A 26,939-nucleotide genomic window follows, 5' to 3' on the forward strand; every position below is an offset into this window, starting at 1 on the left:
CTGACAAACAATATGTTTGTTTGTGCCTATGCTTTCATTTAAGTATGGTTTTATTTAGAAATTCCTCACCTCACACACCTACATGCTCCATGTTGGGACTCTGATGATGGAAGCCAAAGTGTATTCTTTGTTAGAGAATGGCACCCTCTGCATTTGAACAGTGTTTAAAAATGGCTGATGTTTTCCTTGTATTCCATTTGATTGGTAATACTACTATGTCAGTAGGTCTCGCATTTCTTTGTGGTGTTTGACTGTGTTTGATAACACACTGTGTATTTCACTCATTTCCCTCTCTTGTGATATGTCATACTAGAAGATGCTTTTGCTGGTACATCAGCTTGTTATCTTTCACTAGTTAGTATTTCTCATCAGTGAATACTTCTGTAGTGTGTGTGTGTGTGTGTGTGTGTGTGTGTGTGTGTGTGTGTAGCTTAATCAGGACAGAAACAAACTCCCTTTCGAAATAATTTAAATCAGAACTAATCTATAGTTGACATAAATGGACCTGAAACAAATTTGCCCATACATTATTCACTTCTATGGCTACGAGCGCTGTTTATTAATAATTCAGCTCCCAGGATAGGCACATAAATTAGTCACCCAGTGTCATCTCTTCCTGGTTAAAATTGCAGTGCTACTTGGTCCTTTGACTCATTTGCGATTAAAATTGCACTGGGGTTCCAGGTTGCTAAAGTGCTGTAAGAACACTCAAATTCTAAAGATTCAGAAGCTTGAATTTACTACTGGGTGTCTAACAAGAAAATTATCACATGTGCTTGATAGGTACACCTTACCATAAGCTCTTTCTTGTCGCTATTAATAACACCAAACATCAGGATTACTGTTCCATGTCGCTCCACATTAGAAGGAAGATAATGATTATGTGAAACTGAAGGAACATAAATGTGGTCCTTCTGTGGCCAGTCACTTAATGCTGTTGGATAACAGCAGTTCAATACCCGCTGTTTCTTTAATGACTTTAATGTAGATGTACCAAACACAAATTTGCCAGTCGGCACAGCAGACTTCTATGGTTGTGTGGCATTAAGTGTGAATAGCATTGAGTGCTGACCTTGCAAATTTTCTTGGAGTTAAGAGAAATATAAGTAGAATCTCTAATCCGTAATAAACTACGGAGGTGTATACCATAAAAGCCAGATTTTCTCAAAGCTGTGTATAGTGGTGAAGTTGAACACAAATTTTATGTGGATGTATGTCATTTAGAGATGCTTATCTTGACTTTCTGTGTTTCTTCTCAACTCTTATGTACTTGGTGCAATGTTTCACTATCTACATATACTGCTTTAACTTAGCCATCAACACAGAACTGGTTTTCTCGATGACTACTATGACTTACATTTAGCAGCAGGTAGTTAGTTGATAATTTCATAAATCAGGAACTTAGTATTGCCTATGTTACTGTGGAGAGTTTAACTTTGGATTCCAAAATTAGTTAACTTTTGAATATTGTTTAAATTAAAACATCAGTTAATCTAGTTAAAAGATGCCGCTGCATTAAAAGATGCCACTGCTGAATAGGTTGGGGGAACTTTACAGACTGAAGGATTAAATGAGCCTCTCACACTATACATTATACAGGGTGATTCAAAGAAACGTTTACAAACTGAGATGGCATGTCAAGCATACAACAAGGATCAGTAGTCACATAGGAACCGGATGTTGTAAAGGCCATCTGGGACTGCCAAATTACATTGCGGTTATTTGGTCACAGCCTTCAAATGGATGCCCATTACAGGAAATGCTCAAAAGTTTTGTCCAGATGCACAGACACTCGCCTGATGATGATGCTGCATTGAACAGTGCACCCTCTCAAAGATACGTGGTGTAGCCCGAAGACATCCTGCTGCTGCAACAATCCCGCCCACTAGGTCCTCCAGCGATGTAAAAGGCTTTTCAAGCAAAGGTCCCTCAGATATCCTCACAAGAAAAAATCTGTTGGGGACAGATAGAGTGATCGTAGTGGCCATGTGACAGGCCCACTGTGACCAATCTAGTCGCCAGGAAAGGTTGCCTGCAGATGTGCCCTCACTTATTTGCTGAAATGCACTCGGGCTCTGTTGTGCTGAAATAAAATACGGTAATGAATAGTAATGTGGACATCATTCAGCATGTCCAGCGGAACCTCTCGCAGGAATAAGACATAACTGCGACCATAAAGTCAATCTGGGAGAATGTACAGCCCTGTCAAACTGTCTGACAATGCCAGACCACACATTAAGGGTAAATTAGCATTGTGAGGCTTTCGTACATATAGCGTCTGGTGAAGCTTTTGTTTGCAGTGGATTCCTGCAGAAACCATTGTGAAAACCCTCTGTGCTTGTCGTAGTGCCCCAGTTACAATGCCTGGGTGCACAGAAAATGAAACGGATGCTGTCCTTCGCTATGTACAGTGCACCATATGAAGGGTTGGGGGATATTTGTAGCACAGGATACGTCTCGTGTCCTTATTGATGGATTATGCTGCACCCTTTAGATAACGATACCTTCTGCTGCCAACGAGCATCCAGCTTGTGCACATGGAATCAGCCGGTTTTGCACAGTCGGCGATGCACAGTGGTGAATAATTGTGGCACGGCACCTTTCTGTTGAGACATTTTGCATGGTGCAATTGCACAACTTCTAGTCCATTGCACTTGGCTGCGCCATAAATTGAATGCATCTCAATCATTTCACAGTACATGTATGTACCTATGTTACTCCAAGGTGTGAACAGAATAGTCTCTGTGCACTCCGCCCATATTTATACAGCAGTGCCCTCATGTGACCATAGCACCCTCTTGTGTTGCTTTTGTGACCCCCCCCCCTCCCCCTTTCCTATGTGATCCTGGTTGTGTCCCTGATGTGCCATGTCAGTTTCTAAATATTTTTTGAATTGCCCTGTATTTTATGTAAGTCATCTTGGAAAAGTGTAAGCTAGATGTAGTGATGTAATTAAAATTGTGTGATGTAGTAATTGTGTGTACTTATGAAAGTCCTCATATCAATTATTCTTTTTTAAGCAGCAGGTAGATTTCAGAATATATCGTGCATATGTTGGGAACAATTGTGAGATTCGGCATCGGTGTAGTGCCCTTATTAGTCAATTTTATTGGAAGCTAATGTGGAAAGATTGTATTATGAGACAATGGATGTAATTTTTTTCCTTATTAGAATGACAGGAATTTTCTGAAAATAGGTGCATATGGTGATGTAAATTGACTGTCAGTTTGTGAAACTGGAAGTGTTGATTTTTAAACTTTTTACTAGTCCAAGGTTTGATGGCAGCCATATAAAGGAGTGCAAGACAAATGGGTGTCGTGATATCAGTGTGACTTTAAGAAATGTCTGTTACATTCCTACTTCATTCATCCATGTGAGTGGTCTATGTGTGATATTGAATTGTTATTTATGTCCGATATTATATGCTCAAAGGGAATTACATTAATTAAAGGGCCTACTGCCTTTGTCAGTGTAATAAAGTGTGAACATTTACATCAGGGAGGAAATCCAAAATGAGTGCTCAGAACCACAGTCTTCATTGGTATTGCAGAATGTTGTGTTTTTGGAGTTGACTTTCACTTATACAAGGAAAGAGTGCAATGAAGATGCAGGTGACTGTACTGAGCTTCATTCAGAGTTACTGTTTCTATTCATTACAAATTGATAATACCTAGTAGCACATCCTCGTGCTTTGGTGCATGCCTGTATTCGTCGTGGCATACTATCTACAAGTTCATCAAGGCACTGTTGGTCCAGATTGTCCCACTCCTCAACAGCGATTTGGTGTAGATCCCTCCAAGTGGTAGGTGGGTCACGTCATCCATAAACAGCCCTTTCCAATCTATCCCAGGCATGTTCGATAGGGTTCATGTCTGGAGAACATGCTGGCCATTCCAGTTGAGCAATGTCGTTATCCTGAAGGAAGTCATTTACAAGATGTGCACGATAGGGGCGCGAATTGTCGTCCATGAAAACAATTGCCTCACCAATATGCTGCCGAAATGGTTGCACTATCTGTTGGAGGACAGCATTCACGTATCATACAGCTGTTAAAGCGCCTTCCATGACCACCAGCGGCATGCGTCGGCCCCACATAATGCCACCCCAAAACATCAGATAATCTCCACCTTGCTGCACTCGCTGGACAGTTTGTCTAAGGCATTTAGCCTGACCAGATGGCCTCCAAACACATCTCCGACAATTGTCTGATTGAAGGCGTATGCGACACTCATCTTTGAAGAGAACGTGATACTTTAAGTGCTGGAAGTTCGGCCATATCTCCCCGCTGCACTTGCAGTGTCACAGGCCAAGATTGTGGACGTCTATCACACCGGAATACTCCATGTGCCCCATCTCCCATCTGTGTCAACTGTGGAGAGCATCATTCGCCTTGCTCGCCAGACTGCAGGATTTTACAGAGGGGAAAATCGTGGAATATAAGACCATGGACCGACTAACCTACACTGAGGCTAAGAGGAAATTTGAGTGCCTACATCATGTGGCTGTGACCTCCTTTACGCTGCTGCTACAAGAACAGTTATCGCCCCATCAGTTCCTCGCATTCCTGTCACCTCTCAGAACCAGAAGACTACACCTGCCCCCTTGATGGTGAGGGGCACTTCCCTACCTGTCACTCCCGCACCACCTACTTTGGCAGCAACAGCCCCCCAACCATTGGGGATATCAATCCCCACTTCTGAGGCGGAGAAGCGCAAGTCGTAGTCTCCTCTCGCTAGGAAGGGGTCCGTTGGGTCACTCCCTTCCCAGATTTTTGCTAGTGGGAAAGATGACACCCGCCAGTGGCTGAAGAGCCCAAAAGCAGCTGGTTGTAGGGCCTCATGCTCATCCTCAGTCCCGGAGACTGAATCAGTGAAGTCCTCCCAACCAGGGAAACCTATGGAGCAGGGAGAGAAATTTAAAAAGAAGGTCCCCAAGACAAAGGGAATTGCGGTGGCACCCACACCACCGCTACCCACAAGCTCTGCATCTGCAGATGAGGTGGAGATTCTGGCATCCACTGAGGACCTAGGTCTCGCCGAACCCTCAGCCAAAATGGGTATAGACTGGTCAGGGAAAAAGTTGGTGGCAGCAGGTGACCCTGAGGCGTAAACTGCCTCATTGAATTCTGCATGCCTTCCCAATCTCATTATATCATCGTCCAGTGAAATTGCGGCAGTTCTTTCCACTGCCTGGCTGCTTTACACCTGATTTATGCATTGCCTTCCAGGAAACCTGGTTCCCAGTAGTGCCCCGCTCTCCGCAGCTATAAGGGATACTACAGGAACCATAGCGACTGTAATAGTGTGTCAGGTAGGGTTTGCGTTCATGTCTTAAGCTTTCTGTAGTGAACCTGTGCCCCCTTCAAACCCCTCTTGAAGCTGTGGCTGTCAGAATAAGGGCGGCACAGGAAATAACTGTCTGCAATGTATATCTTCCTCCAGATGGTGCAGTATCCCTGAATGAATGTATTAGCTGCACTGATTGATAAACTCCCTAAACCTTTCTTATTTTTGGGAGATATTAATGCCCATAACCCCTTGTGGGGTGGCACTGTGCTTACTGGCCGAGGCAGAGATGTCGAAACTTTACTGTCTCAATTCAACTTCTGCCTCTTAAGTACTGTGGCCACCACACATTTCAGTGTGGCTCATGGTAGTTATTCGGCCGTTGATTTATCAATTTTTAGCCCAGGACTTCTTCCATCTATCCACTGGAGAGCACATGACAACCTGTGTGGTAGTCATCTTCCTGTCACTGCCCTAGTGTCAGGCCCAAGTATGCCTGCCCAGGTGGGCTTTAGACAGGGCCCACACAATGTTAACATAAATTGTGTGTTATCTACGGACGCAAACGCAATTGCCGAGCACTAAGCTCGAGTCTCTGCGTTTGAGAATTACCCGCCAGCCTTTCGCACTCTCAAAGACCAGCTGGAAGGGAAAGTCCTCTCGTTCACTACATGCCACAGTGGATCCTATAACACCCCATTTACTGAGTGGGAACTCCTCAGTGCCTTGCATATTGCCCCGACACAGCTCCTGGACCAGATTGAATCCAGTCAGATGATTAAACATCTCTCATCTTACTACATACGACATCTCCTTGTCATCTTCAACCGGATCTGGTGTGATGGCGTTCTTCCATCGCAGTGGCAGGACAGCACCATCATTCTGGTGCTCAAACCCGGTGAAAACCTGCTTGATGCGGATAGCTATTGGCCCATCAGCCTCACCGACATTTTTTGTAAGCTACAGGAAGATATGGTGTGTTGGCAGTTGGGTTGGGTCCTGGAGTCATGTGGCCCACTGGTTCCATGTCAGGGCGGCTTCCGCAAGGGTTGCTCTACCGCTGATAATCTTGTGTCCCTCGAGTTTGCCATCCGAACACCCTTTTCGCTACGCCAATCCGTGGTTGCCGTCTTTTTGATTTAGAAAAAGCGTATGTCACCACCTGGCAACATCATGTCCTTGCCACATTATAGGAGTGGGGTTTCCGAGACCCATTCCCAATTTTTATCCAAAACTCCCTGTCGCTTCGTACTTTCCGTGTCCAAGTTGGTGCCTCCCTTAGTTCCCTCCATATCCAGGAGAATGGGGTCCCTCAGGGCTCTGTATTGAGTGTCTATTTTTAGTGGCCATTGACAGTCTAGCAACAGCTGTCAGGCCATCCGTCTCATCTTCTCTGTATGCAGACAACTTCTGCATTTCGTATTTCTCCACCAGTACTGGTGTTTCTGAGCAGCGCCTACAGGGAGCCATCCACAAGGCGCAGTCATGGGCTCTAGCTCACGGGTTCCAGTTTTCGGCTGCAAAGACGTGTGTTACGCACTTCTGTCGGCATCATACCATTCATCCAGAATCAGAATTTTGCCTTAATGACGGTCTACTCACCGTAGTGGAGAGATGGAGACATATCGATTCTTACTACTGGTTTTTGACCCCCGATTGACTTGCCTTCCTCACCTTCATCAGCTTAAGCAGAAGTGCTGGCAGCATCTCAATGCCCTCGCCTTGACTATGGGAGTTTGTTTAGTGGCGCCCTCAGTGTTGCATTTACTCGATCCAGTGCACCACTGTAGTGTTTGCCTAGCGACAGGAGCTTTTAGGACGAGTCTGGTGACCAGCGTCCTTGTGGAGGTCGGAGTCCCTCCGTTGCAGGGTTGGCAGCACAACTACTGGCCACTTACTTTGCACACGTTCATAGTTCTCCTGCACATCTGAATCACCATCTCATTTGCCCACCCACGGTGGTTCATCTCCCACATCGGTGGCCCAGGCCAGGGCTTCCAATTGGTGTCCGATCCCTTCTTTCCAAACTGGAGTCCTTTACCACCTATACTTGAGGTCCATTCATGTACACGTCCATGGTGTACACCTTGGCCATTTGCTTTGCGTGGACCTTTCACATGGCCCTAAGGACTCACTTAAGGCTACGGTTCTCCGCTGCCCCTTCCTCTAGATTCTTGACATGTACTGAGGCACAAAGTGGTTTACACCAACGGCTCAATGGCTGATGCTCATGTTGGATTCGCATATGTCCATGAAGGACATATTGAACAGCATTTCTTGCCCAATGGCTGCAGTATTTTCACTGCTGAGCTGGTGGCTGCATCTCGTGCTCTTGAGCACATCTGTTCATGCCCTGGGGAGTAGTTTCTTTTGTGTACTGACTCCTTGAGCAGCCTACAAGCTGTCTACCAGTGCTACCCTCGTCATCCATCGGTAGTGGCCACCCAGGTGTCCATTCATGCCCTGGAACAGTCCAGTCATTCAGTGGTGTTTGTCTGGACCCCAGGTCACATTGGAATCCTAGGCAACGAACTTGCTGACAAGCTGGGCAAACAGGCTATGCATAAACTGCTTACGGAAATTGGCTTCTCTGCAACCAAAGTGTGTCAGTACTATGCTGCAAGGTTTTGCAGTTTTGGGAGACGAAATGGCATCACCTCAGCACGCACAACAAACCGCTTGCCATTAAGGAGACTACGAATGTATGATAGTCCTCCATGCAGGCCTCTCGCAGGGACTCTGTGCTTCTCGGCCGGCTCTGCAGTGACCACGCTTGGGTGACACATGGCTACCTCCTGTGCCATGATGACCCACCTCAGTGTTGGTGCTGCACCCAGCTTACAGTGGCCCGTATCTTAGTGAACTGTCCTTCTTTGGCTGCCCTGCGACACTCTCTTCAGTTACCGGACCAATTGCCATTAATTTTAGCTGACAAAGCCTCAGCGGCTAATTTAGTCTTATATTTTGCAGGTGATGGTGGGTTTTATCATTCTGTATAAGTTTTAGCACATGTCCTTTATCTCTTTGTGTTCTCCATTCTAATGCTTTTAGGGTGGATGTTTTAATGTGTCGCAGAGTGGCTGGCATTTCCTTTTTATTCTCGTGGTCGGCCAGCCATGGTCGTTGCTCTCTTGTTTTCACCCATTGTATCCGTTTCTTGCTTCTCTTTGGTTTTTTTCCTGTTTTGTCCATAGTAGTGTTGGTTTTCCTTTTGTCGTTTTCTGGTTTTTCCTTCTGTTATTGTGCCGTGCGTCTCCTTTCTTTTCTTTTTCCCCTTGTGTAATTATTTTTCTGTACCAAGGGACCCATGACCTCACTGGTTGGTCCCCCCCCCCCCCCCCCCCCCCCCCTCCTTTTAAACCAACCAACCTCTTCATGAGACATGACCACAGGCCCAGATTCCATTCACAGCCAGATTATCGAACACTTTGACGTTCCCCAGAGGCAACTCCTACTCAGTGTCTTCAACTGCATTTGGCCCAGGAGTGCTTTTCCGTCACAATGGCGAGACAGTATACTTATCCCCATCCTTAAGCCCAGGAAGAACCCAGTCTCTCGACAGCTACTGTCCAATTAGCCTATGTAATCTGCTCGAGAGAATGGGGAGCTTCAGATTATGTTGGATACTTGAATCTCGAGGCCTTTTGCCCCCATATCACTGTGGCTTCCGGTCAGGACAATCTCAAACTGACCATTTACTCAGATAGGAATCAGCTATCGGGCAGGCTTTTACTCACTGCTGGCACCTTGTCATGCTCCCTTTTCGACCTACATAAGGCGTACGACTGGGGGTTCCTTGGTCCCCTTCCGACTTTTATCCGCGAGCTTTTATTTCACTGCCTCTTCTGGGTTCTAGTGCCACTTTACTCAGCACCCCTAGGATTCAAAAGAATGGTATCCCACAGGGTTGTGTGCTAAGTGTCACTCTCTTCCTCATTGCCATCAATAGACTTGTGACCTCTGTTGGGCCTCTGGTTACCCGGCGTTGTACATCGACATTTTTGCGTCTGGTGCAGCTCTCACTCAATAGCACCTGCTGTGCACCGGATCAAGGTGCCATCCAATTGGGCCTGTGCGTGGGCCACCTCCCATGGTTTCCAGTTGTCTCCCTCCAAAATGCAGGTTATGCATCTTTGTCGTCAACCCACCGTACACCCCAATCCAGAACTTCATTTAGTCGACCAGCTCTTCTGTGTTGTAGCAATCCAGTTTCTTGGGCCTTATATTTGATAACAAGCTGACATGGGTGCCCCGCATTTGCCACCTAAAGACTGCATGTTTGCGGAAGCTTAATGCTCTCTGCCTCCTGGCCCACACATCTTGGGGTGCAGACTGTTCCACTGTTCTCCATCTTTGCTGTGGTCTGGTCTTGTCCAGACTAGATTATGGTAGTCACGTTTATGGCTCAGCAGCTCCTTCCACTTTGAAACTGATTGACCCTGTTCACCATTGTGGGGTGCATCTGGCTATTGGTGCCTTTTGCGCTAGTTTTGTTGATAGTCTCCTTACAGAAGAGGGGTTCCCCCCCCCCCCCCCCCCCCCCCCCCTTCCCCATACAATGGAGCCAACTCCTGGTTTCTTACGCAATCGCCGTTCACCAATTCCACGACCATTCCGTGTACCCTGTGCTCTTTGCGAACGAGGGATGCGCAGATATGCGGATCTACATCAAATCTCTCTTTGCCCAAAAATATTATGACATCTGGTGCACTACTTCTTATAGTAATAAACTCCGCACAGTCAAGGAGTCTACTGCAATTTGGCGCTCTTCCTTCCACTCCTCTCTGAGGGAGTCCACTGTTTTATGCTGTTTACGCATTGGTCATACCAGACTCGCCCATTATTTCCTCCTGCGTAACGACCCACCCCCACAATGTGTTTGTGAAGCCAGACTGACGATATCTCACATATTGATGGAATGTCCCCTTCTTTCGGCCCTTCGTGCTGAGTATAGTCTTCCTGATTCCTTAAATTTGATATTAGCAAATGATTCTCGGTTGACTGAACTGGTCCTCAGTTTCCTCCGTGAAAGTGGCTTTTATTTCCACTTGTAAGTTTCTACTTTAGTCTTTGAGCAGAGGCAGGTTGGTTGTGGTTGAGACTTCTTTTCCAGTCTTCTCTGTCTATGACCCTTTTAAATTTGGTCTCACCTTTTATACCTTTTACTGCGTGTGTTTAATCATGGTTGCCATAGGTTCTGGAAATCAGGGAATAGCAGGGAATTTCAAAAGCATCAGGGGAATATAAGGGAAATTTGAAGAAAAAAAAATGGAAAAATCTCACTTTTGTTTCAGTAGGTGAAATGGTTGTTTACTGAGGTGTCATGCATTGTCACTGGCTGGGTGCTGCTGAGCACGTGCGCCACTTCCCTACTCCTTCATTACTACTGCTTCTCTCGTCCCTACCACTCCCTTCAGCTTGCAGTCAGTGCTGCCACCACTTCTTGCTGCTAGCTTAGCAGCTGCTGACGAGATGCAGGGAAGCATGAGTAGTGTTTGTTTGGATCTGATTCTCAGAGACTGTAGACACAGTGGCCGGAGATGGCAGTCACATGTGCATGAGTTGTGTCTGAGTGATTGTGTGAATGTGTGTGCGCTCTCATTTTCTGACAAAAGCCATGGCTGAAAATTTGGTTGTGAGAGTGTGGTTGTCTTTTCTACATGCCTATCTGCAGCTCAGCAACCACCTTTATAGTAAGCTGCTACCTATCCTCATTATTATTGATTCTCAGAGTATTTGAACAAGTTACATGTTGCATGATTGATCACCGTGGTCCCATTTCATCAATATGCCATCTGTGGCTCATGAATAGCTAGCCACATGAATGGATTTCTGTGACAGGCCAAAACTACAGGCCGTTTCTGCAGATATCTGTAATGGACCGGGTGTGCTGATCTGAAGCCATTCAGTTTCCATTAATGCGCAGGCCTTGCCTGCTGTATCTAGTATCACCAACCTGCCTACAGGCCAGGTCTGTCTGTGTGTGGTGTAATGCAGCGGATTTTCATGATTTATCCTTGCAGCCAGGACTGCAGTGACCCTCAGCAGGTCAGAGGCCATGGGTGATGGATTTCAGGAATAGCGACTGTCTCACCACGAGTAAATTGTACAGTGTGGCATTCTTAGACAATTTATTTGTTCTAGTACCTTTTTGCACTTCAGAAGTAGTTCATATGTTAAAAAGTATGGACGATAACAAGAAGAAAATTGTCAGTCGCTGGTGGTTTGTACACTATGTACTTATGTATTTCTCGATAGAAAAATCACAAAATACATGTAAAATAATAGATATACCACAGTGGGTAATAACCGACAGTAACGAACATAGCAGAACCGACACTTTACAGGCAGTCACCTACAGTGTTGGTTTACACAATTCTTCCCTGCCTTATACTCTTGAAAGAAGAGACATACTTGTTTCTGAGGTTATTTCTGAAGTTAGTGAAGGTATTTTAAATCTGTCTTGTGACTCCAAGAAAATGCGTATTTTTGTCACCAAATGTGTTTTGTTTTATTGAAATAAAATAACATCATTGGTCTTAATGAAACACACATACCATTTGGCTTGCTTTCTCCATCTAAAAACAGTTCATTATGAAAGATATTGATGTTAGTAATGAAGATTTTTGCTCGCATCAGGAAACGCCATCTACTTGCAAGTTTTTAAATTATTTCCTTGCTTGCACTATTGTTTCTTGTATTTTAGCTGCACAAGACAGATTTTCAACTTATGTCTTAACTTACCCTTGAGATCTCAAAGTTTGTCAAGGAAAAATGCTAAAACTTCTCTGGAAATCAGGGAATTTCACTTGAGGCAACCCTGTTAATGTTTATTATGTTATAATTGACGCCCCTGACTGGATCCGTCCACTTTTGGTGGACCGTCTTTCTTCTGTGACTAACTTTGGAATCGCGGGACTGATGACCTCGCTGTTTGGTCCGATAACCTCTCACAATCAGTGGAGCAAATTAATTCATTTGATACAGTACTGAATTTCTTCTCATTATTCAACATACATACTGTGCTGCATCAAATTAAGTGAAACATTGCACCCAGTTTTAAAGAGTTTGGAGAGGTAGATACACACTGTGTAAACTTTGCGTATGGTTGATTTTAGCTCATACATTGCAGGGAATGAAATGTAGATAAGATATCAAAACTTTATTTTAAATTGAGAGCGAATGATATCTCGTTTCATTTTAAAGTTATTGGGTTTCATATCCAATGGATGGTCACTTGCAGTGCAGCCTTTCACGTCATTGCACATCACAGATCACATGGTAATAACAATCCTCATATCTCATAAATGATTCAAGATATCAAAACGAAGTTTTTTTGCAAATGATAGCGTCTAGTGAGGCACATGTGTTGAATGATAAATACTCAAAACTTTTTTGTTCACAGATACATGGATGTCACTCATTCATAGCAGTGAGAGGTCAGTGGTTCAGGAAGCATACAGAAGTCCATAGCACTGTAGGAAAATCCAAGTGACAAATGTACGCTAACCACAGCACATGGGGAAATGGCGTAGCAGGATGTGTATACACACCCACGGCTGCAAAAGGGTTAATTAACTTTGTTGATGTTTTATCATAACCACTAGAATGCTCGGATTTTAAAGATTTTAGTATGGATGCTATTTCTTTTGGCGAAGAAAATGTAACTGAATTTATTAGTAAAGACTAATCTCAGGTATTGTAGGGCATTATTTACTGACCCTGCCAATCCTTTGCTTTTAGCATCAGAGATTTATTTGCTAAAGAGTTTTGCCACACTACACACACCTGTTTGCAGTGTATCATCTATGCTTAAAGCTATCGGCTCCTGTTCCATTACAGTTTTACCAGTCTCCTCCTCCACTATATCCCATACTGTTTTTATTTAGTTGCCTAATGTTGCTATCTTCTTCTCATAGTGCATTTGCTTAGATATCTGTATTACTTTGCTTATTATTCTGCAGTATTTCCTGTAATGAGCTACATCATAAACATTAGAGCTGTTTCTGGCTGAAATGTAGTGTTCCTTTTTTTTCGTACAAGATACAGTTATTCTTTGGATAATCCATGGTTTTATTGTAGACTTCTGTTAAAAATGTATTACTTTCAGAGGAAAACTTTTTTCAAACATGGTTTTCATTGCTTGCCAAGTGGCTGGAGACATGTACACAATGTATGAAATAAGTGATAGTCCAACATGAAACTTAGTCTTGATTGTTTATTTTCATTTACTTATGACACATGATATTGTATTCTGGGGTTACTCTTCCATTCACAAAAAGTATTTTTGTCTAAGAAATAGGTAGTTTGAGGAGTATGTAGTATAAGTTCATGAACCTCTTGTCGACTCCTGTTTCAGAATCTGGGCATTCTGACATTGGTCTCCCAATAATGTATATTTTCTTTAATGTCATTTATTGTAAACAGTATGAACTTATATTCACAATAGTTAAAAGCTTTCACTCTGCACTCTGTTAATACTAGGCATAAATCCGATCTGCGTTTGGATCCCATCTCCTTGACTCTTGTGCAGAAGGGCATGCAGCATTTTACTGCATCCATTTTCAACAGGCTACCATAAGAACTAAAAAAATTAGCTGTAATCCATGCACTTTCAAGTCTAAACTGAAGAATTTACTTGTGGATCACTCCTTATAATCTGTCAGGGCTCTTGCAAAAATGAAGCCAATCCCTGTGTTGTACTGTTGATATGGTAGTATAGACACGCAGCTTGTCATATGTATATGATTTCTCTACATTTCATTTTTTTTTTATTTTACACATCTAGTTCTGTAGGACCAAATTGAGGAGCAAATCTCAAAGGTCATGGAATGTGTCAGTACGTGAAATTACAACATAAACGTAATTACAGATAAAATTAAATGTTTATGAACCCAAAAAAGACAAGCCATAAGTTTATGTAAATACAATCAACAATATAACACAGGAATCGGCTTAATTTTTCGAGAAACTCCTCGACAAAATAGGAGAAGTGACCCATGAGGAAACTCTTCAGTTAGGATTTGAAAGTGCATGTATTACTTCTAAGACTTTTGACTTCTTGTGGTAGCTTATCGAAAATAGATGCAGCAGTATGCTGCGCACCTTTCTGCACAAGAATTGAGTGAGTGTGGTTCAAATGCAGATTTGATTTCTGCTGTTTCTCAGCCAAAAATATTCTTTGAGAAGGGGAAGAGTTACCCCAAAAAATAATATTGTACGCCATAAGCAAATGAAAATAAGCAAAGTAGACTACTTCTTGTGTGAATCTATCACTTGCTTCAGATACCATTCGAATTGTAAAAATGGCAGCAGTAAGTCTTTGAACGAGATCCTGAATGTGGGCTTTCCATGACAGTTAGCTATCTGTCTGAACACCAAGGAATTTGAACTGTTCAGTTTCACTAATCATATGCCCATTCTGTGAAATTAAAACTTCGGGTTTTGTTGAATTATATATTAGAAACTGTAAAAACTGAGTCTTACTGTGATTTAGTGTTAGTTTATTTTCTACAAGCCATGAAGTTATGTCATGAACTGCACTATTTGAAACAGTCCCAGTGCTGCACACAACATCCTTCACTACCAAGCTAGTGTCGTCAGCAAACAGAAACATTTTAGAATTACCTGTAAGACTAGAGGGCATATCATTTATTTAAATAAGGAACAGGAGTGGCCCCAGCACTGATCCCTGGGGCATCCCCACCCTCAGTTGACCGTGCCTCACTCAGACCCCACATCATAGCCATTCTGAACTCTGTAAATAGTGACCTTTTGCTGTCTGTTGTTAAAGTAAGACGTAAACTAATTGTGAACTATTCCCCGTGTTCCATAATGGTCCAACTTCTGGAGCAATATTTTGTGATCAACACAAACAAACACCTTAATTAAATAAAAAAAGGTGCCTAGCATTTGAAACGTTTTGTTTAATCCATCCAGTACCTCACAGAGAAAAGAGAATATAGCATTTTCAGTTGTTGAACCACTTCTAAAACAGAACTGTGCAGTTGATAGCAAATTACGTGAAATAAAATGATCAATTGTCCTTACATACAGTCTTTTCGATAACTCTAGCAAATACTAATGGCATAGAAATAGGTCTAAAATTGTCTGCATTATCCCTTTCTTCCTTTTTATGAAACAGCTTTACTACTGAATACTTTAATCGTTCAGGAAACTGACCATTATTAAAGGAAAAATTACAAATATGGCTAAGTACAGGGCTAACATGTGTAGCACAATACTTCAATATTCTTCTAGGTATGCCATCATATCCATGAGAGTCCTTACTCTTTAGTGATTTAATTATTGACTCAATCACACCCTTGTCAGTATCACAGAGGAGTATTTCAGACATCAGCCTCGGAAAGGCATTTTCCAAGAGGTATATGATTCCCTGTAGAAACTATGTTTTTATTTAATTCACCAGCAATTCTCAGAAAGTGAGTGTTAAATACTGTACATATATCTGACATACAGAAATAATTTTACTATGAACTAACTGTATATTGTTGACCTTGTGCTGCTGACCAGACACTTCCTTCACAACTGACCATATGGTTTTAATTTTATCCTGTGAATTATCTATTCTATTTGCCTACCACATACTCCTTTTCCTGGTAACATTTTTAAGCACCTTTCTATGCTGTTTCTTTAGCTCGATTTTGACTACTTATAACATTTTGATATAATTCCCACTTTGTGCCACATGATATCATTATCCCAGTAGTCAGCCACCCCAGCTGCCTTTAACTGCTAGTACCCTGTTTAGAATGTTAAAATAGAAAGCAACTTTCAAAGAGCTTGAGAAATGTGTAAGGAAAGCATTAAATTTGTTGTGTATGTTATCGGTGCTATGAACATCTGCTACTCTTGTCCCTTAAAAATAAGTGTAAAAACTCTGTTGCTATTGGATTAGCTTTTCTACATAGTTTGTAATTATATATAATATTTGTTTGTGTAAGAAAAAAACCGTTTAGTGTTAAAATTTGTGTATCATGGTCTGAAAGGCCAGTCACCCTTTTACTAACAGGATGTGCATCTAGTAATGAAGAATGAATAAAAATATTGTCTGTGGCTGTGCTACTGTTCCCTGCACCCTGGTTGCAAAAAACACAGTGTGTGTCAGATCATATGAATTAAGGAGGTCTTCCAGCATTCTTTTTCTTGCACAATCACATACAAAATTCATATGGAAGTCACCACACGTAACTAATTTTTTGTACTTCCTATAAAGTGAACGAAGAACCCTCTGTAGTATGAGCAGAAATGATTTGAAGTCAGAGTTAGGGGACCTATTAACAACAACAATTAGAAGTTCAGTTTCACTAAATTCAACTGCCCCTGCACAACATTAAAATATCTATTCAGTGCAGTGCCATGACATGTCTATGGACTCAAATGGAATACTGTTTTTTATGTACATGGCCACTCCCTCACTCCTTGAAAAACAGACAGCCAACCTGTATTCTGGTAAAGGAAGCCTCTGAATTTTCAAATTATTTAAGTGGTGCTCCGATATACCAATATTGTCAAAGTCAACATCTATAAGCAGTTCACTAACTTTTACTAATACCTATTATATTTCGATGAAATAAGCTAATTCCACCACTACTTGGATACCAGGCCCCTCCCTTTGAAGATGATTCGTTTGTTAGAGATACTTCCTTTAAACATAGATAACTATCAGCTGACTTCAGTCTAAAAAGGGTGCAGCTATAACACCAAACTACTGCAGGAATTTTCCCGTGAGTGATCCCACCACTGCCCATTACACTGTCACCTATAAGCTTTGCCAGCCTCCCTGTCTCATACCTATTGAGGTGCAGGCCATGCCTAGCAAAACCGATCTGTTGATAGACTCAGCTGGCACCACTGCAATGTGAGCCATTCCCTCTGCCATCAGTGCCTTCTCCAGCCCCATGTCAACACGCCTAACAGCAGCGTTAAGATGAGGCCGACCATGATGCTGAAACAGTTGCACGAAGTGCAATTTCATATATGGACTCATTCCATGATCACGAAGATTTGCCTCTACTCAGTTGGGTCCTATGGAACTAGACAGGTAAAATAAATCTTCTTCTTTTTAGCATTCATCCCATGCTAGCAGGGTCCACTTGTTGACACACATGCCTCCATTTGGGTCTGCTAAGGCTATCTTCATAGGTGACATTGATGAATTCCATATCCTTCTTGGGTCTGCCACGAGGTCATCAGTCATTTACGACCTGGTGCATAGCTGTTCATGCCACAGTGTCTCCTTTACTGTGCGTGACATGTCCGTACCATCTTAACCTGCTTTCCTGTAGTTTGTCTGAGATGGGTGCAACTGTAAGTCACCAAAAGAACGTAGACGTTTGTTGCATTGTCAAATCGGATAAGTCCAAGGGACCACCGAAGCATACGCATTTCCATCACGTGGAGAGTGTGCTCATGCTTAGCTGTCGTTGGCCAACACTCCGACCTGTAAAGTGTAATTGGGTGTACTATAGTCCTATAAGCCTTTGACTTCAGAAAGGCATACGGCGATCACACATGATGCCAATCACATGTCGCCATTTCATCCAGGTTGTTTTAACATGGGCACAAACGTCTGGGAGACTTTTATCATCACTGTGTATGAGTGAGCCAAGATATTTGAATTGCTCCTCTTTCTTCAGGTCTTCTCCACCGACTTTGATGGTCCCATCAGTTGAACACCACACTCCATATATTCTGTCTTCTTGATATTCAGCCGAAGACCAAATTTACCAAGTCATTGATTCCATTGCTGCATCTGTTCCTGGAGGTCTTCATGGTGTTTGCTTGCTAGTAAAACCAAGGGTGGGGTGACTGTAGGTCATATGTCACAGTGTCCATACAAAAGTTGAGGTGACAGTGCTGAACCTTGATGTACTCAGACATTGATAGTAAAAGGGAGTGATGTTCCCACTACGCATCAGACGTTGCTGGAGACATTTTGATACAGCAATTGGACCCATCGGACATAAGCTTCAGAGACATTGAGATCTTAAAGCATGCTACATAAGGTGATATGGGACGTGGTCAAAAGCCTTTCCAGATCTAGGAATGTTGTATGAATATCTTCTCAAAGTGTTTCTCAATAAGTAACTGAGTGGCATTCATGGCATCTGTGGTTCCGCTTTGATAAATGTGCATTTATTTGGGGTGATAGAAACAATTGGCTGGTGCCTGTAACCTGCTCAATGATCATCATGATGTCACAAAGCAGTTGAATTGGTCGATACTGTGAGCATTTTGTCACATCACCTTTTCTCTTCCAGATTGCTAGTTGTCCAGACTGCTGGGATTGTATCATCATCAATGATTCTGTTGAAGAAGGTAGTAATAATTGAGGCACATTTGTGGCCAAGGATCTTCTATACTTTAGCTGGTATGTCATGAGGGCCAGTAATCTTCCCATTCTTCATCTTCTTGACCACTTCCTTGACCTCCTGGATGGTGATTGGTAGTACAGATCCACCAAATGGTTCAGCACTCAGTATTGGAGGATGGTCAGATTCCTCATTGCTGATTTTGGAGAAGTGATCACTCCATCTGCAGAGAATGTTGAGATGGCCTTGAAGGAGTTAATGGTTTTCGTCCTTTGTGTTTGACATGACCACTGTCCTGGGTTACTTGGTGGCATACTTTGGCGAGGTAATAAATTTTATTTACTCCTTCAGGTTTATCTATTTCATTGTGCACACGATAGTAGTAAGAGATTCTGCAACTGCTCTCTTGGCAGCCAGTTTTTGCATCTTGTAGCGTTGCAGATCTTCATTAGTGTGGGACTGGAACAGTAGTTTAAAAGTCTTCTTCTCCCTCACAGCTGTTCGGCCATCTTAATTCCACCACCAGACTTCTTTATTGATTGCATGTTTGCCTGGTTTTGTCCTGCTAAGAATGTTATTTATTGCACAGTGAGCTTGGCTGGTAATGCTGTCCCATGTGCCTGATACTGGCTGGTCTGTGTCTATGTTGATGGCCGTAAGAGCAGCGGTGAGCTGAGCTTTGATTCTCTGCACTCCAGTGATTTGAGGATGATTTTCATTGTGGATATTCAACTTGAGGTTACTAGCTTCAGGTTGCATCTTGTAAGCAGATGGTCAAATTGAGTCTTGTGCACACCACTTGTATAGGTTATCAGATGTGTATGGTTCTTCTTGAAGAATGTGTTGGCCACCATAAGCCCATGTGCTTGAGCAAAATCCAGAATCTGTATCCCATCCTCATTGACAGTGCCATATCTGTTTCCACCATGATATTGGTGATACTTTTTTCTTACTCATCCTACATGACCATTGAGGTTGCCTCCTATTATTATGTGGGGTTGTTCGGAAAGTAAGTTCTGATTGGTCGCGAAATAGACACCACAGTGAAAACCTGATGAAGCTTTGCACGGATGTGTTGCGTAGTGTCTCTAGTATGACCGTTGATCGCATCAAGATGCTCTTTTTCTAGATTTGACCTTAATTTCCCAAATTTTTCTATAGTACGAACCAACTGTGTAGGCTGTTATTTGCACCTCAAAGCCAACATGATAGCCAACATGATAGCCAATCTGACATGTTAGGGGTCGTTATGTATCCTTTTGGTTTAGCCAACTGACAATACAGGGATCACACAGTTGATGCCTGATCTGGTAAGTTCCTACACATGTAAAGGAGTAAATGGACATCTTCCTGCAGAATTAGGACTTCCAGCAATGTGTATCATGCCAGATGGCCTTTGCTGTGGCTGGGTGGCACATTCCTAGTTCCCCTGAGTATCTGAATTACCGTCTCTTTTTCCCGCCCGCAGCAGTCCATCTCCCTCATCTGCGGCCCAGCCGGGGCTAACGATTGCAGTTTGTGTGCGGTCCCTTCTCTCTTGTCTGGAGTCGTTCCCTTTACCACCTCTACTTGCGGTCTGTTCACATATGCTTCCATGGTGTACGCCTCAGCCGCAGCTTCGTCTGGACCTTTGCATGGCCCTAAGGACTCCGTTAACCCCGCCGCTCTCCGCTATTATTTCCTCTTGATTCTTGACGTGTTCCGGGGCTCTGAAGCGGTTTACACTGACGGCTCAATGGCTGATGGTCACGTAGGCTTCGCAGTGGGCTGAAGTGTTTTCACTTCAGAGCTGGTGGCCATACCTCGTGCTCTTGAGTACATCCAGTCATGCCCAGGCGAGTCATTTCTCCTGTGTACTGACTCATTGAGCAGCCTACAAGCTATCAACCAGTGCTACCCTCGCCACCCTCTGGTAGCGCCCATTCAGGAGTCCATCTATGCCCTAGAACAGTCCCGCCGTTCCGTGGTGTTTGTGTGGACCCCAGGACACGTCGGAATCCCCGGCAACGAACTTGCTGACAGGCATGGCCAAACAGGCAATGCAGAAACCGCTTCTGGAGATAGGCATCTCCGAAGCTGACGTGCATTCTGTCTTACACCGCAAGGTTTTCCGGCTTTGGGAGACAGAATGGCATAACAGCATGCACAACAAACTGCGTGTCACTAAGGAGACTGTGAACATGTGGAAGTCTTCCATGCAGGCCTCTCGCGGGGAATAAGTTGTTCTCTGCCAACTCTGCATTGGCCATACGTGGTTAATGCATGGTTACGTACTCCATCGCGAGGTCCCACCTCAGTGTCACTATAGCTCCCAAATGACAGTCATCCACCTCTTGCTGGACTGCCCACTTTTAGCCGCTCTGCGGCAGATTTTTAACTTTCCCAGCACCTTGCCTTCGGTGTTGGGCGACAATGCCTCCACAGCAGCTTCAGTTTTACGTTTTATCCGTGAGAGAAGGTTTTATACTTCTATGTAGGTTTTAGCACATGTCCTTTGTCCCTCTTTGTCCTGCACCTTACTGCTTTTAGGGTGGAGGTTTTAATGTGTTGCAGAGTGGCTTGCTATCCCTTTTTATTCTCGTAATCTGTAATCTGCTTTCATGTTTTACTCTCTTCTGTTTCTAGCGTCTTTGTTGTTTTCTTTGCCTCTTTTGTTCCTTGTAGTGTTTGTTGCCTTCCCTTCATTCTTGTGGCTTTTCCTTTCCTTCCGTTTTGTGTTATATGTTTCGTCCATTTTATTCTCACACTTGTGGCATTGTTTTATTAGGAACAAGGGACCAATGACCTCGTAGTTTGGTCCCTTCTGCTGCCTTTAAACCAACCAATCAACTAACCAACCAGTCTTCTCAGTTCATTCCCTTTCAGCTACCTCCCTCCTCCCCCGACCTCTCCCCTGCCCTCAGTCTAACCCGCAGCACTTTGCTGTCCACCGCACCCACCATACTATCCCTCCCCCTTCCTGCTCCAGCCTCCTCCTTACCGCCACCCAATTGCCACTCCCATAATGCACTGGTGCTGCTGCTCACAGTGTGGTTTCAGTTGCCTTAGACTGTAGTTGTGTGTGTGTGTGTGTGTGTGTGTGTGTGTGTGTGTGTGTGTGTGTGGGGGGGGGGGGGGGGTGTTTGAAGGTTTAATGGCCGAAAGCTATAATTGTGAGTGTCTTTTTGTTGTGCCTATCTGTGACTCAGTGTCTCTGCTATATGGTGAGTGGCAACTTTCCTTCTCATAATATTGGCAGAATTAGACTTGATAGTTCATATGACAACTTAATGAAGATGGACGCAGCAGAATGCTGCATGCGTTTCTACAAAAGTGTCATGGAGGTGTAATCCAAATGCAGATTGCATTCCTGCCTAGTATTAACTGTGTGAAAGCTACTAATTCTTGGGAACAAGCTAATATTATTAACAACAAATGACATTAAAGAAAATACATATTGAGAGGCCAATGACAGAATTCCCCGACTTCGGAACAGGAGTCGACAAGAGGCTCACGAGCTTACACCACATATTGCTCAAACTACCTGTTTCTGAGCCAAAAATACCCTTTGTGAATGGAAGAGCTATCCCAGAATATAATACCATATGTCATAATCAAATGAAAACAAGCAAAGGGATTAATTTTTGTATTGGACTACCATTTATTTCAGACACAGTTCTAACAGTAAATATAGAGCAGCATTAAGTTATTGAATAATAATGTGAACTATGGCTCTCTGCAACAGCTTACTGTCTATTTGCAACATGGAAATTTGAATTTTTCAGACTCACTGATCATATGCCCGTTCTGTGTAATTGTGTCTTAGAAACTGTAAAAACTGAGTCTTTGTTTGATGTAGTATAAGTTTATTTTCTACAAGTCACGAACTTGTGTCTTGAACTGTGGTATTTGATACGTTGCCTATGTTCCACACAACTGGTTCCTCCTGCCTTCTTAGCCTTTAATGAATATAATGACAGCAAATTTGGTGGCGTAAAAGCATACACGCATGCCCACCCTCATACTTCGTTAAATATGACTCGGTAGGGAGGATCATTAGCTTGAAGAGCTAAAATAGAATTAAAATGATTAAGTATGTGGATGTGTGTGTTGTACCATCCATCATGATCATATATCTGTAAAACCTGCCATTTGTGTACAGTAGATGTTTGTAAGTAAATGACTCTACAGACAACAGAGGCAAAAGTTGCAAGAACCACAAATGAGATATTGATTGGCCAGAACTGAACATTTGCTTGAAACAATGTATTAATGCATGTAATACTTACAAAGTCATACTTATCAAGATAGCTGTTGACATATTGTCATACATTTCCTTGGAAGTATCATTGTGGATACTGTTAAAAGCATCTTGCATTGAGTTTTGCGCTAAATTTTGTGCTTGATTTATTGAGTGGTTGCTTGAGGGTGGGGTTATGGGACATACGTTTCCTTTATTCGTCATTGCAGATGAAATGTAAAGTTTCTATGAAGTCATTAAAATGCAATGGTAAGGAACAGCTCATAGCAAAGTTCTAGATACTGTGATTACTGTCGCTTTTGGTTCTGGACTACTACTGTGCTGATACACTGAAAAGATGCATATCCACATGTGACACATGGCAAGTGTGCATATTTTTCCATTCCACAATGTTTCAATCAGCTCATTGTGGTGCCACATTAATAATGAGGAAGGGAAGAGCGTAGCCCAAACCAGCAGTATCTGTTCTGGGAAGGATGATTTTGTGGGTATTTAATGTACTAAAATGTTGTTTCAAGTAAATGTTTAGCTTTTGGTCAATTAATATCTCTTAAGACTTGTGTGACATACGCTTTTATATTCCCTAGATTCATTCACCTTCAGAAATTCACTGTACACATAAGCATGACTGTGGGTTCAAAAACATAAACTCTTTCTTTATCTTAAAATCAGTTACATTCAGTTTTAGCTGCTCGAGCTTGTTTGTTGTTTTTAAATGTAGATGAAATTACACTTCTTTTTTTGATAGGCTCTGCTCCTTCCCTGTATCAATGTGAAGTCCGATTGCTACCCCAACAATTATTTGCATATTATTATGAGATGTTTATATTTTCCCATCTCCGCGTTGCAAATGTTTGGAGTGAAATGCCCAGTCGATGCGTTGTTGTTTTCACATCAATTCTACCAACATTGAGAGATATTTAGTTCTCGGGGTTTTGTAAAATTCCTGGATTCATGTCTCATCGCTGTGCAGCCTATGAAAAGGATTGCGGAAGACTCCCAAATAAATTCCAAAATACAGTGCAGTTTTAATACCAATATATTTCCAGGACTCTGGTGTCCGAGCCTGGTGAACTGTACCGGCTACATCACATGTACCCAAAGTTGACATCAAACGACACAGTTCACAACAATCAACAAACGAGTGAGCCTACAATACATTTGCTCGCAACCCTAGCCAAAAAACGAGTGCCCCAAGGCGCCTGCATCACCTCTATTTATACTTTTGTTAACAATTACCTACAATGAAAATTACAATTTTATGTAAAATTACAATTAAAAGTTAAACTGAATATGAGCTACACATTGCTAAAAATTTACAATCTCAGTGCTGAACAAGGTGAACCTATTTTCAACTTAGTTACGAGTTAATATAACATTTTCTGACTAATTATGTTACAGGTAACAATTACATTTCTAAATTGGTTTATAACAAATCAACTAGTGCCTGAATTTTAGTGCTAACATATATTGGAGATTCAATTAACATGCTTTATTTATATGTTCTATTTAATTTGCTGTAGTAATTTTATACTGATAGGTTTACTGGTACATCCTGACCATGTGCTAAATTTATTTCGATTAGTTACAGTATTAATTTCACATTTATATTATGTTTCTCACATAAGAACAATGTTAATCAGCAAAGCATCGTTTTCAAATTATATGTATACTGAAATAGTGTTTATTTTTGTATGTAATTTGGAAACAGGTCACTTTACAATTGGACAATTAGGACTGGTGTTTATCTTTAATGCTCTCCGAGGGGTTCTGATAGGTAGCAATGAGATACAGTAATATTTCAATTACAAGCTTCTTAGTTTCATTTATGTCAGCTTGAATTTGATTGTGGTAGTTAGATGAAGTATGTCTTGCAGTCACTTAAAAAGTATCAAAGATGCCTTAGCTTAATATCAAATTTCGGTCTCTCTCTCTCATTCTTCTTACATTGAAAAATCTATCTTACTTATCCGTAAATCAATTGAAACTGTCTGTGAAGGCAAAGTATTTGCCTTCCAGTATGAAATAAGGTATTTAGAATTTCTCATTGCCACTGTGAAACGTGTGTGTAATGAAGTAAATGGATATTGTGTCAGTGGCATCAGATATGCAATGTGTTGACAGCTGCAGCTTCTTCATTATAACTAAGCATTTTATTGGCATCCATTTCTCATATTGTTTTTCAAAGCTCCTGTTGTCCACATCCCAGTAAATAGTTTATTAGTAAATATGAAAAAATATGTATGTCAAAGATTTCACTTTGAATTTGTGTTTCCCAATTAAGAATGATGATTATTCTTTTTATTTATTTTTATTTTGTTTGAGCGTATGTTGTCTTAACTGAAAAGACTCCTGAAATATTATGGAATGTTATGAAGAATGCCAATGGTTGATTACTTTTAGGTTTGGCATGGTCCAAGAGATGAATACATATTCACAAACTAAAGACCTGAGCAGTCCCTCAGAAGACAGTGGATGTGCAGAAGTTACTGGCTGTTCCTCAGAGGATTTTTCAAGAACCTCATTTGATCGTTCCATTAGAAACCCATTCTATATCAGCTATGTGGACAGACTGAGATATCCAGTATGCAGCCCTTCTCTTTTCAAAAGCACTGTGAGTCATAGAATTTATATAGAGTAAGTTAATGAAAGCATACAAGAAAATTAGCTAATTTACTAAATTAACTTTTTCAGGGAAAAACGAGAGCTGATGTCAACAGAGAAACTGATATATCATCATTGGTATCCTGTGATTTTGATGAAAGTGAGAGCGTAATTTTTGATGAAACATTGGATCCTGAGACTGAAAAAGCAGCTCAAGAAGCCATTTCAAAGTATTAACTTCGTGTTTTGTCTTGCCTTATCAAAGTTTAATAGTTTCTTTCAAGAACCAGTTCTCCCTCCCGTCCTCTCCTGTCCCCTCCCATGCGTGTGAGAGAGAACAAGTAGCCATCTCTAGAAACAAAGAAGCTACTGCACATACTGAAAGGCACTTCTACTGACTTCTTAATGTGGTTAACTTGAGGGTGTAGTCATCAGTCTGTGGAAATGATGAAGGTTTATCTAGATTGTACAGAAGGTCATAGAAGATCAGAATGAAAGCAGCCGCAGTGACATCAAGAACACAAGTACTAGACCATAGCAGATATTTGTAGCATTCAAAGAAAAGCCAGTTTCAATCATAATCTGTAAGGGAACTGATTCAGTTAATCAACACTTCATCTGTCCCAAGTGCTGCACTCTTATCTCGCAGAGTTTGTCGTCCTGTCTCAACATTGCTTGGTACATATCCGCTTCTTAAGTCCATCTCAGTGTTGCTCAGCCCTTCTTGGCATATCATTTAAATTTAACAGTGCAATACTACAATGTTTCTTCTGGCATTTGGTGCAACATTTTTTGGTTAGCACAACATTCAATTCAGGAGAATTATAGTGGCAGTGCTGTTTCTCTCTTGCTATTTGCTCTTGGTTTAAAGGAAGTTCATACGTCCAGTAGCTATTGCTGTGGGAGATACACAAAGAATCAGTCTGGTGACGTATTTGTCACAAGCGTTTGAAAATGAATGGAATTTCAGTGCTTTTTCGAGGAGAAGGATGGTAATTTTCACCTGTTACTCCACTGCATAATCATTGGGCACCAAACGTTTTCTGTTGAACAGCATATGTACAAAGACTTTCATGATTTAGCTGTCATGTTAACAGAATCGTCTGTCAGTTCTTGGTAGAACAAAATTATAATAAATGAAAAGCACCAGTTTGCTTTTGTTCTACAATATTACTTTTATTGTTAACCGGTTTTTGGCTTAGAAGACCATCTTCAGACATTTACTGAGTATTATCACCAAAGAAGTTACAATGTTTGCAAACAACATTGGAAGAGAAGTGACATGTTTAGACTGAAGTAGAAACATACAGAAAGTAACATCTTTGACAGTGTGGTGGTAATGCAATGAAAAAGTAAAAATTGAACAGTACATAAATAACAATGGAATAGACAGGAAAACCTTTAACACAAAATAGGAATAGCATGAAGAGATAACACGAAAAGTCAGAAAAATGTATGAGGGAAGTGAGAGTTGTG

At 42.0% G+C, this 26,939-nt stretch overlaps 1 protein-coding gene across 2 annotated transcripts in view; it reads left to right on the plus strand.

Annotated features, from left to right (window-relative positions):
* Positions 1-26,939, plus strand: part of LOC126470641 (uncharacterized) — a 145,760-nt gene that overhangs the window by 25,796 nt on the left and 93,025 nt on the right. Inside the window, exons 3-5 of one of the 2 annotated variants that reach the window (XM_050098621.1) lie at positions 12,691-12,854; positions 25,263-25,473; positions 25,554-25,693. In XM_050098621.1, coding sequence (XP_049954578.1) covers positions 12,784-12,854; positions 25,263-25,473; positions 25,554-25,693 — 422 coding nt within the window. In that variant the 5' untranslated portion in view covers positions 12,691-12,783. The remainder of the gene's footprint in view (positions 1-12,690; positions 12,855-25,262; positions 25,474-25,553; positions 25,694-26,939) is intronic. The other variant, XM_050098622.1, reaches the window with a different exon arrangement.

The sequence above is a fragment of the Schistocerca serialis genome, chromosome 3, assembly GCF_023864345.2.
Source record: "Schistocerca serialis cubense isolate TAMUIC-IGC-003099 chromosome 3, iqSchSeri2.2, whole genome shotgun sequence".
NCBI lineage: Eukaryota > Metazoa > Arthropoda > Insecta > Orthoptera > Acrididae > Schistocerca > Schistocerca serialis.